This window comes from Oryctolagus cuniculus, chromosome X, assembly GCF_964237555.1.
Source record: "Oryctolagus cuniculus chromosome X, mOryCun1.1, whole genome shotgun sequence".
In the NCBI taxonomy this organism is placed as follows: Eukaryota; Metazoa; Chordata; class Mammalia; order Lagomorpha; family Leporidae; genus Oryctolagus; species Oryctolagus cuniculus.
This window is the reverse complement of record NC_091453.1, coordinates 11028676-11043043: the sequence shown is the minus strand read 5'-3', so window position 1 is coordinate 11043043 and position 14368 is coordinate 11028676. Positions and strand designations below refer to the sequence as shown.

Here is a 14368-nt window from a genome sequence, read left to right as displayed (position 1 = left end):
TGTACTAATAGTCACTGTCTGTTTTACCAATACAGTTCAAAAATAAAAATCACTTTCACTTAAGAGTGTCCTTGATGAAGCAGTAAAAATTAATTTTAAGTTCTTAATCTTTGAGTAAAGTCTAATATTTTGTATAATGAAACAGAAATTACACATAAGGAATAGCGAATGATTGAAATGAATAGAATGAAAGCTGCTCAAGGAAAAGCAATTGGGCAATTGTTTGACTTGCAGGCTAAACCAGTTGGCTTTTTCACAGAATGTAGTTTCTACTTGCTAAAATTATAGGTAGGGGCAGGTGTCTGCCACAACAATTAAGCTGCCATATGAGATGCTCACAGATGCCTTGGTTCAATCCTGGCTTCACTTTCAATTCCAGCTTCCTGCTATTGTGCACCCTGGGGGGCAGCAAGTGATGGCTCCACTACCCATGCGGGAAACCCACAATGAGTTCCCAGCTCCTGACTTCCTCCTGGCCCAGCCCAGATGTGGTGGGCATTCGGGAGTAAACCCGCCGATGGAAGATCTCCTTCTGTCTTTCTCTTTCGAATAAACAAAAATAAATTGCAAAATATTTTAAAAAGAAAAAAAACTACTGATAAACCAACAATTATTCTGACTTAGATATTTGGCAGACAATTTCTCAAGAAAGAACCAAGTGAGCCCGCCGCTTTAAGGGGGGAAAAAATCCGGCAGTATATTGTCAATGATAAAATTCATCCATTCTATCACAAAAATACAATTTTGGAAAGCCTGTTTTCAAGTTTGTGAGCTTAAGAGTTTCCCAATACATATAAACTTTTATAAAGAGTATTTTAGAATATTTGTTGTCTTTACTTAGTATATACTTGATTGATCTGTATATGAAGATAATTGAAAATGAATCTTGATGTGAATGGGATGGGAGAGGGAGTGGGAGATGGGATGGTTGCGGGTGGAGGGAGGTTATGGGGGGAAAAGCCGCTATAATCCAAAAGTTGTACTTTGGAAATTTATATTTATTAAATAAAAGTTTAAAAAAAGAATATGATTGTTATGAGTAAACAATGAAATGTGTCCATTTTGGAAGATCTGTATAATTCAGAGAACCAACACTGAACAAATGACCAATTCATAATGTTATTCATGGACAAAATATTCATTCAAAGTAAATTATAGACCAATATTTTTAATAAGACAGTATGAAAAGTTCATTGACATAGACTCAGATTTTATATTACAAAAGCATTTAAGAAAGCATCAACTGTGAGTTTTAATGTAGAATCAAGGAATATATAACCATCAGAAAAAATTATTAAAATGTTTCTATGTTTATATAAAACTAGATTTTCTCTGTACACTCCAACCAAAAACATGTAACAGACTGCAAGCAAAAGCAGACAAAAAAAGAAAAATAAAGCAGACAAAAAATTCAGATGTCTTCTATTCAATGAGATATTAAAGAATTATGTATAACTATAAAATGATGGCATTCCTTTGGCAAATTTTTCTTGGTTTGGGAATACTTTTCATGAAAAAAACGTTATTTTTGTAATCAAATGAGTTCATGCTATTTTTAAGTAAGTTCTTTTTAATTTCTAGCATACTAAAACTCAACATTATCTGCATATTAAAGCTCTTAGAGAGTCTTCAATTACTATGAAAGAGTGTAAAGGCGCTCTGACACTAAGAAATAGGAGAACTGCCACAAAGAGTCAGGCTGGTGCTCACACACACCCATACCTGCCCAAGTTACCAGCACTTCTGTATCCTATGTAGTACAGAAGAATGCCAAGGAGACTCTCCAAGTATTGGAATCTCCTCAAACCTGGATTATGTGCTCCTAATTGACTTGCAGGGAGGCATACTGTATAGAAATCTTAATTGATAGAACTGTACTTAAGAAAATCATTACCTTCTTCAGTCAACTATTCTTCAGTGCAAATTCTGAATTTCACTGACAAACTTTCCAATTACTAGATTGAAACTATCTGAGGACTTTACAAGCTGCTTTTAGAAGGCCTCAGTAAAAAAAAAATAAAATAAAATAAAAAAATAAAATACTTCCTTTGGTTTAAGCTCAAATTAGTTAAAGCTATAAAAATCAGCTGTGAAGTATTTTGTGTTATTTCATAAAATATAAATAAGCAAAAAATCATGTATACTGTTTTTCAGTTGCTTTTGGCAGCAAGGGCTAAAAATCTCTCTAAAAGTAAATCTTATATTTTCATCCATGCCTCTACCCTAATCTGACTTCTCATTTTCTTTATTTTCTTTTTTTAAAAGAAATAGAGACAGAGAAAGAGATAGACAAAGTCAGAGGCAGAGAAAGTTCCCATCCACTGGTTCATTCTCTCAATGCCAAACAATTACCAGGGCTGAACTGAGGCCAAACCCAGGAGATAAGAATTCAATTCAGATCTCTCAAGAGGCTGGCAGAAACCCAATTGCTTGAGCCATCACTGCTGCTTCCCCATGTCTGCAGTGGCAGGAAGGTGGAATCACCAGAGTCAGATATCACACCCAAGTACTCCAAAGTGGGATACAGGCGTCCTAGTTGGTATCTTAAGTGCAAGATTAAACATCTGCCTCCAACTTATCTTTTTCAAGACCTACCAGCATCATCTAAAAAAAAATAAATAAATAAAGGCAAAAATCCCATCCTGTCATGAGATAACCTACAACCAGCCAAATACAGAGATTTTTCTTTAAATAAAAAGATCTTCATTTAAAAGAGTGACAGGGAAAAAAGGAAACACACACACACACACACACACACACACATATCAAGTGCACATGTGCTAGGAGCCAGGAACTCCATCTGGGTCTCCCATGTGGGTAGCAACAGCCCAAGCTCTTGGGCCATTTTCCACTGCCTTCCCAGGTATCGTTAACAGGAAGTTAGATTGGAAGTGGAGTAATGGGACTCAAATCAGCACTCCAAAATGGGATGCCAGCATTACAAGTGTCACTTAGCACATTGTACCACAATGCTGACTCCTACATAGACTCTCTCTTAATACCACTCTCTTTTGAAACCAGTAAAATCTAAACACTGAATTGTTCACAAGTTCTAAGTAATGCAAGTACTCAAACAAGTGTTAAAAATATGAAAATATCTGTCAACAGAGAACTACAAACATGCTATAGATGGTTCCTTTCATTAGAATTTGCTGTACTTAAATCAATGATGCAAGAATTCTTCTTTATAAAAAACCTAAGAATATAGAAGAGTAAAACCTTCAGCAGACCATTAGCATCTTAAAAACATGAAGCACATTTTCCATATTCAACTTTACATCCAAGGATCTAGCACTGTGCATATAAGAGATATACCATGTCTGCTGAATAGATGATTAATTAATTCTTTCAATGCTCACTAAAAAAAATTATTTGCCAGAAACTCTGCTAAGTGATATACAGTATATAAAGGCATTAAATCAGTTTTCAGTTCTGTCACGAAAAATACATGCACCACCCTCATCACACTAGACACTAAGTCTTATTAATAATAATACATAGCTCTAAGTATGTATTATTAAGTATGTAAAATAATTACTGAAACTCAGTGATGGACACTTTGGATTTATGATAAGTTTGGAAATTTCAACAACCCAGAGGTAAAAATAAAAGACTATGCAGAAGATTACAAGTGTGTCTACCATTCTAGGTTTCTCCTTGCACACTAGTAATAGTGTGCCATTATGCATATGAAAGGATAACAATGTGGTTCCACTACTGCATAGGATGTCTGCTCAGTCTTATTTTTGCCAAAAAATGTGATGTTTGTACTTAGCCTTCCAAACTAATCCCTGGAACCTCTTGTAATAAAGCGTTATATTTCTAGGAAGGAAGACACTAACAGTGACAGAATCGATGCCAAAATTAACCAAAAGAAGACTGAAGTTAACATTCTTACGCAAATTTTTAATAAAACAAAGTCTAAAAAGAAACTACTTTCCAGATGACACAAATGATCCAATGTCAGCATGTATATACCTGGATCACTTAAAGTGATGAGCAAGTGCCGAAACACACATTCTGTTGTAAATTATAAATGTCTTTTTGTGTGACATTGAAGATATCATAGTCAAGGTGTAAAAAACAAAAAATTTACCTAAGAATAAATACAAATTTTAAGCATATGCAAAGAAAATCTTCATTCTCTCTAGAAGCTAAAGAAATAGAAATTAAATCTAACTGCAAAATACAGGTTCACATCAATTATGGTACCAACATTTTATTTAAAATATCACCAAAGGGGCCGGCACTGTGGGCTAACAAGTAAAGCCGCCACCTACTATGCCGTCATCCCATGTGGGTGCTGGTTCGTGTCCTAGCTGCTCCACTTCTGATCCAGCTCTCTGCTATTGTGCCGGCAAAGCACTGGAAGATGACCCAAGTGCTTGGCCCTCTGCCACCCACGTAGGAGACCCAGAAGAAGCTCCGAGCTCCTGACTTCAACCTGGCTCTGCATCAGTTGTTGTGGCCACTTGGGGAGCGAACCAGTGGATGGAATACTCCTCTCTCTGTTAACTGTGACTTTCAAATAAAAAACAAATCTTTAAAAAAAAATCAACACAACTACAAGCAAAGCTGTGGTAAAACTGGCACAAACATTTTGCTGTTATCAATTTGTGTCACCTTTAACAAAACAATTTAGCAAGAGCCAAATAGGTACTTATATCTTCTGACTCAAATATTTTACTTAAAAAAACCTAAAATGAGTAATTCATCCAAAAGCCAAAGGATGCTCAATACAGTCATTTGCAATAACAAAAATAAAAACTTGAATGAATCAATAAACAAAATACTAAAGATATATTAGTGAAATATAAAATTAAGACATTGGCTAATTTGATTGTAACAGTGATAGAAATGTAGGAAAATGTTTATGTTAAGTAAAAATAGGTCTCTAATATAAATTGTAATTGCTGCAATATAAAAATGTTTTCAAGAGTAAAGAAATACCTAAAACTGACAAGCATTACTTTAGCATGGGAGTATTATGAGTTTCATTCCAAAATTTCCATTTAATGTCATGCTTAGATTCTTTTTCATTAAAAATTTTTTTCTGTATTAGCTTTGACAACGAAATCTATCACAAAACAGATAGAAAAATATTTGCAAAATTAGCTTCTGAATATGTTAAGGGTACACTTTTTAAATGCAAAAAAATATACAAGATCTTGCTTACTACAAAGCACTTCAGGAATCAAGATCTTATTTTCCAAATTAGGTAAGAAAAAATAATCTCTATTTTCAACAAGGAAAACTGTCTATAAAGTGCAACTTAGAAAAAAAAAAAAACACAAATGCTTTGAATATACAGAAAATGTTACCACCACTTCTGTCCCAAGAAGCCTTCTGATGATAGCACCCATAGGGATCACCATGTGTACCTGATAGTATGTATAAGCATGACCATCTATGAAGTTTTACACACACACACACAAACTTCAAAACCTACACCCCAAACAAGTATTACATAAGAAGACAACAAAGAAGGCAGTACTCTCTAGTGACCTATGCATAAACTATGTAACTCCACAGGACTTCCAGAAGCAAGGTTTCCAGGAAAGTTTGGCATAGAGAGAGAAGGCCTCCAGGGTAGCCCAGCAGCACCTATGGCTGGCAGAGATGGGCTGATGCTCAGTCTGCGAGATGGGTGCTAAACAGCTTTCATCACCAGCTAGAATTGGTTTCAGTTGCAAGGATGAGGTGGTTCTTCAACTATCCGAAGGAGGAGAAAAACACAAGACAGCAGCTGGGTTCAGCAATACATGCTACATTTACCTTGTTAATCTCAAACTGGTTCACTGGGACACTGCCATTTAGCACATTTTCTCCAATTTCTATTAACCTCTTCTGAATGTTTTCGACTATCGTGTCCCGGCTTTGATCAGAGAGAATCTGGCCAATGACAAAGCTAAAAAAATAAAGAGAGATAGAGGGAGAGGGAGAGAGAGAGATTAAATTCATACTGTATTAATAAAGATGAGAAAAGAAAAATGTCATTAGATCAACATTTGGATTACACTAAAAGCTAATATGAGGGTTAATGTTCAAAAGGCAGTGACTACTTATAATTCTATCAAAGGTTTACCAACCTCAGTTCTCAGGCTTTTCCTTAAACATACTAAACATTATTTTATGTGGCAGCTACTGCTTCACACAAAGTGCAATGGAAAGAAATATGCTTTCTATACAAAAGTAACAAGCAGGTATATTTTACCCGTAACTTAAAATTTTAAAAGACCAAGATTTCACTGTCCTCATAAAGCACTAATTCTCTCTGGTATCACCAAAGTATCATCTGCAACTGAGATGAGATGACCATTAGGGAGGTGAGCAGAAACACAAAGTTCTCTAGGAAAATTAAAAAAAAAAAAAGATTTCAAACTTTTTTTTTCAGCATCATTATAAACTGCTCAGTGTTCTCCAATCTTACGCTGTTCCTCAAAACTTCAGCTATTATACCAGACCCAAAGGAAAAAAGATTAAGAAAGCCAATATTTTATCCATTTCTGAGAAAATGCGGAGCAAGGATTTGACAGCTGCATTATAATTTGTCAGAAAAAGAACCCTGACAAAAACATTTGTATAGCTTTAATTACTAATACATTTCTAACTCAGAGAAATTTACTTCTATTATGATGCATCTTTTCTTAGAAAACACAAAGCTGAAGAGACCACTCTAATCGACAGTCTATACAAAGCAGTTTCATCTTTGGGTACATTTGGGGGCAATGAAGCATTTCAAACTACATCTCATAAAAGGCTAACAGTGACCTATACTCAGATGATCAACTCTGCCTAATCAAGAGTAGTTTTGCGAAAGCAACAATTGCTCAATCTCACAACTTGAAAGCAGGAGGAAGACTGGAAAGTAAGTTTTAAAATGCTGTAACTGAGCAGCATGAAAATTAATTTCCAATTTAGCCTTAAAGAAAAAGATGCTACTTTCTCACAAAATATCAGTATTTGAAACATGGTGCATAAAGTGCCTAAAGATTCTTTTTTTTTTTTCAAACGGGTGTTTTATACATTAATATGACCCGAACAAAAAAGGAATCTTATTAAGACAATTTTCACTCTCAGGTCAAAGCTAAGATCATGACATTTATTATTTCTGAGGTACATACAGTATTTGAGAACTAGTTCTTAAATTAACCTGAGATTTGTAAGAATTTTTACACACAAATGATATGGGTAAAAACAAAAGTCTTACACCTTGGCCATCTTTGAATCATGAACATTTAACTAAAGAGGCCCTAGAAGACTCAGAAACACACAACAATGCATTTCCTAATATGAAAATTAAAGTAAAATAGGGTTCAGTGTTGTGGTGTAGCGGGTAAAACCGCCACCTATGACACCAGCATCCCATATGGGTGCTACTTTAAGACCTGGCTGCTCCACTTCTGATCTAGCTCCCTGCAGATGCACCTAGGAAAGTGATGAAGATGGCCAAAGTCCTTAGGCCCCTGCAACCACATGGGAGACCCTGATGAAGCTCCTGGTTCCTGGCTTTGGCTTGGCCCAGCTCAGGCCATTCTGGCCATTTGGGCAGTGAACCAACGGATCAAAGATCTCTCTCACTCTCTCCCCCCCCTCTTTCTGTAAATTCTGCCTCTCAAATAAATAAATCTTTAAAAAATAGATAAAGCAGAGAAAAATGTTCAGAAATATACTGCGTTTTCATGAAAGAACGCAAAGACTGTCAAACTACATCAAGCATTCTCACAGAACTTCTTGATTAAAATTTAAGCAAAATAAACCAACTTTGACAAAGCCAACTAAGTAAAGATCTAAATGTGAAGATGTATCTTACAATAAGCATTTCTTACTGAGAAAATATGGCTTTTCTCATGTTTTAATCTACCCGTAAAATACCACTTCAATCAAGTGAGAACTGTTAATACATGATAATAATAAAAATAATAAAAATGAAGTGTCCTTGTGGTTGGTAGGCTTGTAAGCATTCTCCATGTCATTAACACTAGAATTTCAAAAAGGTATACCACAAAACAAAACTGAAAGCTGAACTCACTTTCCAGTGTCTTTAGCAAGATCACACCAATCTCTCCTAACTATATCCAACCCTTTCAGCTCCTGTTTGGTAATGTAATTCCCATCCGATGTTGGTTCAACAACCAGAGCTGCGTATTTCTTTTTCTTCAGCAGTAGCAGTGACTTGAATACACCATCAATGTCGATTTCAAGCAGCTTATACAACTTATTGACTTCGTTTTTTATCTGTGAAAATTTCAAACATTAAAATGAGCCTCTCAAACATCTAACAAGAAGAAATGAACATGTTACTAATCCCCGAGAGTTCATCTATAGAGAACTTGAAGTCATACAGGACTTACTCAGTTTATTTACATGTAATATCATATTACTTTGTTACAATACAAAAAATATTCAAAACCACAAACACAGAAAACAGATTTTAAAAAATAGGCAAGAATATAGATATACCATCTCACTGAAACAAAAGACAAGATTGGCTGGATCAGCCCCAGGAAATGTATGAAAATTACGGATAATGATGAAACAGTCTTGAATCTAAAGATTTACACATACGTATTTGCCTTAAAACCACTGAATTACTTAATGATTAGCAAATACAACAAGTAGATATGTAGTCAGAAATAAATGAGTAACTCATTGTTAGTAATGTCTAAGATCGCCCTTAGCACCTTGACTCTAAGCAAATTAACACATACTGAACAAATAAATGAAGTCTCCTGTTTTGTACTGACAGGGTCAAGGCACAAACCACTGTCTCTAGGGAAAATCTACAGATTTACAAGGCTCAGTATGACCACAATATACCAGGCTTATTCTCAAGTGAACATTACACTTCAAATGTTACACATCCCAGCAAAGAAAGATAAGAAGTTGATCTTATCTTTAACAATACCTTAATTTTAGTTAATTGGGACAACATCTTAACACAACAAGTGCTCAAGAAACACTTGTTAATCATGAATTGCTGTGACAAGGTTACAAATGATTATTTATGATCGACCCCTTGCCTTTTCAAATATATTTTAGGTACTCACGTAAAAATTATAGACAGGGGGCCAGCACTATGGCACAATGGGTTAAAGCCCGGGGTTGAGGCAGTGGCATGCCATGTGGGCGCCAGTTTGTTTCCCAGCTGTTCCTCTTTCGATCCAGCCCCCTGCTTATGGCCTGGGAAAGCAGTGGAAGATGACCCAAGTCTCTGGGCCCCTGCGCCCACATGGTAGAACCGGAAGAAGCTCCTGGCTCCTGGCTTTGGCTTGGCCCAGCTCTGGCCATTGTGGTCACTTGGGGAGTGAACAAGTGGATGGAGGACCTTTATCTCTGTCTCTCCCTCTCTCTGTTTTAACTCTACCTCTTAAATAAATAAATAAAATCTTTTAAAAAATATTTGCATATATATGTAGGTATTTATACATAAACTGCATCTAAATATGACAATGCAGTAAACACTAATGTGACATCTTTTTTTTTTAATTTGAGAGAGAGAAACAGAGAGACAGAAAGAGTGAGAGAGCTCCCATTTGCTGGGTCACCCCCAAATGCTTGCAATGGCCAGGGGTTGGCCACACAGAAGTGAGGAGCTGGGAACTATATATAAGTCAGGTCTCCCATGTGGATGGCATGGACCCAAACACTTAAATCACCCATAACCTGCTGCTTACCAGGGTACACATTAGCAGGAAGTTGGAATTAGGAATGGAGTCAGGGCTCGAATTCAGGTACTCTGATATGGGATTTAAACATCTTCTAGGCTAAAAGCCTGCCACAATGTCATAAACTTATAACACTTAGCCTGTTTTCAAAGGGAGAGCCTATCATTTAAGGAAAACACAATCACCTTTGAATTTTACCCTCAAAACAACTACAGAAGAGGTTAAGAAAAAGAATTAAGAATTTAGAGTGCCATGTTTATACCTTAAGAAGCACATATACTATGGTGTTCCATGTTAAAAACAAAAATAGGTAAAACAGATAATTTCATCAAATTATCTTACCTTGTTTCCCAGCTTAAATACTTCTTCCAAATTGGTGCTATTGGTGTTTATCATAATGGAATCTGTATCTCCATAGATAACTTCAAGATTCATCTAATGGGAAGCAAAAATTATCAAAATTAACAAAAACACAGTGGCCATTAGACACAAAAGATTTTTCATATTTCAGTAATTACAAGTTCTAAACAATTTTCAAAAGCTTGTATTAATTATTATATGTATGGTTGGGGTATACAACTGAACACCAAGCCCCTATAAACCAGAAAGGTGAGCACCACATTTTTTTTTAAATCTGCCAGATTTTCACAAAACATACAGAGTGGAGTGGAAAGGAAATTGCATCCAGTTTCAACTGAAACAAAATACAGAATTGAATAATGAAAAAAAGGAGACTAAGAGACTAGGAAACAGGGGTCTATATTTACCCACTATACCACATGCTTGGTGGTTATGGCAATTTTAAGAAGCAGAAACATGATGGATTTCAAAAATGCAGGGGCACAAGTCCATATTAAATTCTTAACAGTTTCAAACAGTATTTAATAGAATACGAGTGCCAAAAAAGTCAATCATAATAAACAACATTAGAGCAGATATAGTATAAAGGCCTGGAAATAAACTCTAATTAGCACTGTTACTAATTTGCTTGAAACACTCACATATAGGCTTCAAGCAGGGGCTAGATCATATCAGTGTTGGTACAAGCAAAAAGCTGTAATCCATTAGGAGGGATTATAAATGTGAACTAGGCATCTTAAGAAGCAATTTCCAGTCTGGGTTATAATTTCCCTTCAATACAAAAACATTACCAGATATGACATATGAGAGTTGTTACATAATCAAAGTATGAAGCCTTACCTTCTGTACCATCTCTTTAGTATGCATCAAAATCTAAACGAAACAATAGTTAGGATTAATATATTACACAACTACAAAAAACCTAAATACAAAAACAGGTATGTAACTTCCCAGTGTTTTGCCATTTCCATATATCTTTAAAGTTCTTGAAGGTTTTCTAAAGACAACCCTCAAAATAACATCAATGTAATCTAAAGATGTTTGCCTTTTTGCTGATTCTTAACCAGAGACATGCAAGCAGATGTCTATCTATAATAAACATGTATCTTTATATGGCCTGGCATTGTGGCACAGCAGGTCAAGCCACTGTCTAGAATACCAGCATCCCATGCTTGAGTCTCAGCTGCTCCAGTTCCAATCCAGCTCCCTGCTAGTGCACCTAAGAAGGCAATGGAGTATCGTCCAAGTGCTCAAGCCCCTGCCACCCACATGGGAGACCAGGATGAGGCTCCTGGCTCCTGACTTCAGCCCAGCACAGTCGTGGCTGTTTATGGCCATTTGGGGAGTGAACCAGCAGATGGAAGATCAATCCATTGACACCTCTCTTGTTCACTGACTTTCAAATAAATAAATCTTTTAAAAAATCTTTATAATATGGAAAAAAGGCAAGCTATTTTCAATACTAATATTTAAATAGAACCGCATGGCTAAGGAAAAAAAATTTTTTTTTGACAGGCAGGTTAGACAGTGAGAGAGAGAGAAAGGTCCTCCTTCCGCTGGTTCACCCCCCCAAACGGCAGCTGCAGCTGGCACTGTGCTGATCCAAAGCCAGGTGCCTCCTCCTGGTCTTCCATGCAGGTGCAGGGCCCAAGCACTTGGGCCATCCTCCACTGCACTCCCTGGCCACAGCAGAGAGCTGGCCTGGAAGAGGGGCAACCGGGACAGAATCCGGTGCCCCGACCGGAACTAGAACCCGGAGTGCTTGTACCACAGGCAGAGGATTAGCCTAGTGAGTTGCGGCACCGGCCAAAGGAAAAAATTTTAAAAGAGCTTTTTAAATCTGACATTTCTAGCAACTTAATAAAATTTCATTTATTTATTCTCATTTTTCTTCTTTTAAAAGTTTTATTTATTTTTTAATTTTTAGACTATATTTGAGAGCCAGAGAGATCTCCCATCCGCTAGCTCACTATGAAACTCCCAGAACAGCTGGGAATGGGCCACACCAAAGCCAAGAGCCAAGAAATCATTCCATGTCTCCCATGTGGATGGGGGCAATCCAATCACTTGAGTAGGCATCTGCTGCCTCCCAGGTGGCACGTTAGCAGGAAGCTCCAAGTGTGAGCACGGCCAGGACTAGAACAAGCGATCCAACATGGAATGCGATAATTCCATAAAGTATTTTAACGACTAAGACAAATGCCAGGCCCCAAATCTGGAAATTCTTATTCATGACCTTAAGAAGTTAAAAGAAACGCATTATATTGAAAATTTCTATATAAAACAAATTCCTTGAAGGTAGAGCGAACTTCACTGTAAGACAGGGTCTTCAATAAGCTCACAGGAAACGCATGGATTTCAAAATGTCTGCACAAAATAAAATTTAAATTCCATTTTTACCACAAACTGTTTTGTGAAAGACTTATTTCTTTATTTATTTGAAAGGCAAACAGACAGAGACAGAGAGACAGAGAGAGGTCTCCCATCTGCTGGTTCACTCCCCAGATGGCCGCAACGGCTGGAGCTGCGCTGATGCGAAGCCAGGAGCCAGCAGCTTCTTCTGGGTCTCCCACGTGGGTGCAGGGGCCCAAGGTCTTAGGCCATCTGGTGCTGCTTTCCCAGGCCATAGCAGAGAGCTGGATCAGAAGTGGAGCAGCCGGGACTCGAACCGGCACCCAAATGGGATGCTGGCACTGCAGGCATCGGCTTTATCCGCTACACCACCACGACAGTCCGAAACTTTTTGAAGTACCTTGTATTACCTGGAGCCAACATACAGCCCAGTAAAAAGGCGGGGCTCAAAAAAAATGCAGTAAATAAAGTCACTGCTTGTAGATGGGTCTGTTCATAGGCCCATTTAGCTACAGAACAGAGATATGTAAGCTATTATGTGGCATCTTAAAAAAAACTAATATGACATAGTGAGAACACACATGCCACATACTGTGTTCGGAAGACCTCATACATTTCCTCACGTTCTCCAAGATCCTAAAGAGGAAACCACTATTAATATCCCCCATTTGGATTAAACATGACAATAGGTCTGATCTGATTTCATCATCATTTAAAAAAAATCATCTATTATTTTTCACTTTATGTTTCTGTGTGGGAACAAACTGTTGAAATCCTTACTTAAGGTATACTAAGCTGATCTTCTGTATACTAAGATAATCGAAAATGAATCTTGATGTGAATGGAAGGGGAGAGGGAGTGGGAAAGGGGAGGGTGGTGGGTGGGAGGGACGGTATGGGGGGGAAAGCCATTGTAACCCATGAGACGTACTTTGGAAATTTATATTCATTAAATAAAAGATAAAAAAAAAAAAAAAATATCCCCCATTTGTTAGACGCCAAAAGATAAACTAGTTTGTTCTAGTAGTGACAGAAAAGGATATAAAACCAGGCACTGTGACTCCAGAGCAGGGGCCTAGGTACTCCATGCTATCTATTGCCTCTCCGCCATCACCCATCTTTCAAAGTATCAGTCTAGTCCGGAACTCACTTTTAGAGTGGGGCACATAAAAATTTACTTAATTTTTGCTTTTTTCATCTGCCTCGGTTGCCTTCCACGTCATCTAAGCTCAAATCTTACGTTGTTATTTCTGCCTTTCCTGTCCTCCATATTACAGAGCTCTGTAACTCTTTAGAGCAGTTTTCACATCTACCCACTGCTTTCCATTTTTATTGTCCACTCCCCTTTATTACTATCTCTTAATTTTGTTCCGAGGTTTATTCTCTTATCTTCAAAGAGAAGGAAGCCTTCCCCCTGCCCTGGGGGTGGTGGTGAATTCTGATTAGGATATGCTACTAATTTTAATATTGGCTATAGAGATAAATCACTTAATGATCTTTTTAAACAGATATCAATACCTGGTATAACAGTCTTCTTAAAAAATTATTTATTTGATCAGCAAAGAGAGAGCAAGTGTGCACCCATCTACTGGCTTGACTCCCCAAACACCCATGAGGGACAGGGCTGGGCAGTTTTAAAAGTCAGAAGCTGGGAACCCAATCCAGATCTCCCATGTGGGTAGCAGAAACCCAATTCCTGGGGCCATCACCAGTGCGTCCCAGAGTCTGCACTGGTAGGAAGCCAGAGGTAGGTACTGAACCCAGGCACTCTTATTTGGGATGAGGGGAACCTTAACTGCTAGGCCAAATGCCTACTCCACAGTTTTTTAAATCTCCCAATATAAGGCAGCGAATGATGGCCCAAGTGCTTGGGCCCCTGCCACCACATGGGGGACCCAGATGGACTTTCTGGTGCCTGGCTTCAGCCTGGCCCAGCCCTGGCTATTCTAGCCATTTGGGAAGTAAACCACAGACAGAAAGACAGACAGA

The 14368-nt window shown here is 37.5% G+C and overlaps 1 protein-coding gene across 1 annotated transcript in view; it reads right to left on the bottom strand.

The window, feature by feature from the left end:
* Positions 1-14368, bottom strand: part of POLA1 (DNA polymerase alpha 1, catalytic subunit) — a 330913-nt gene that overhangs the window by 188724 nt on the left and 127821 nt on the right. The window contains exons 27-30 of the mRNA XM_008272470.4: positions 10869-10901; positions 10011-10103; positions 8033-8238; positions 5776-5908 (exon numbers count right to left, since the gene is read on the bottom strand). Coding sequence (XP_008270692.3) covers positions 5776-5908; positions 8033-8238; positions 10011-10103; positions 10869-10901 — 465 coding nt within the window. The remainder of the gene's footprint in view (positions 1-5775; positions 5909-8032; positions 8239-10010; positions 10104-10868; positions 10902-14368) is intronic.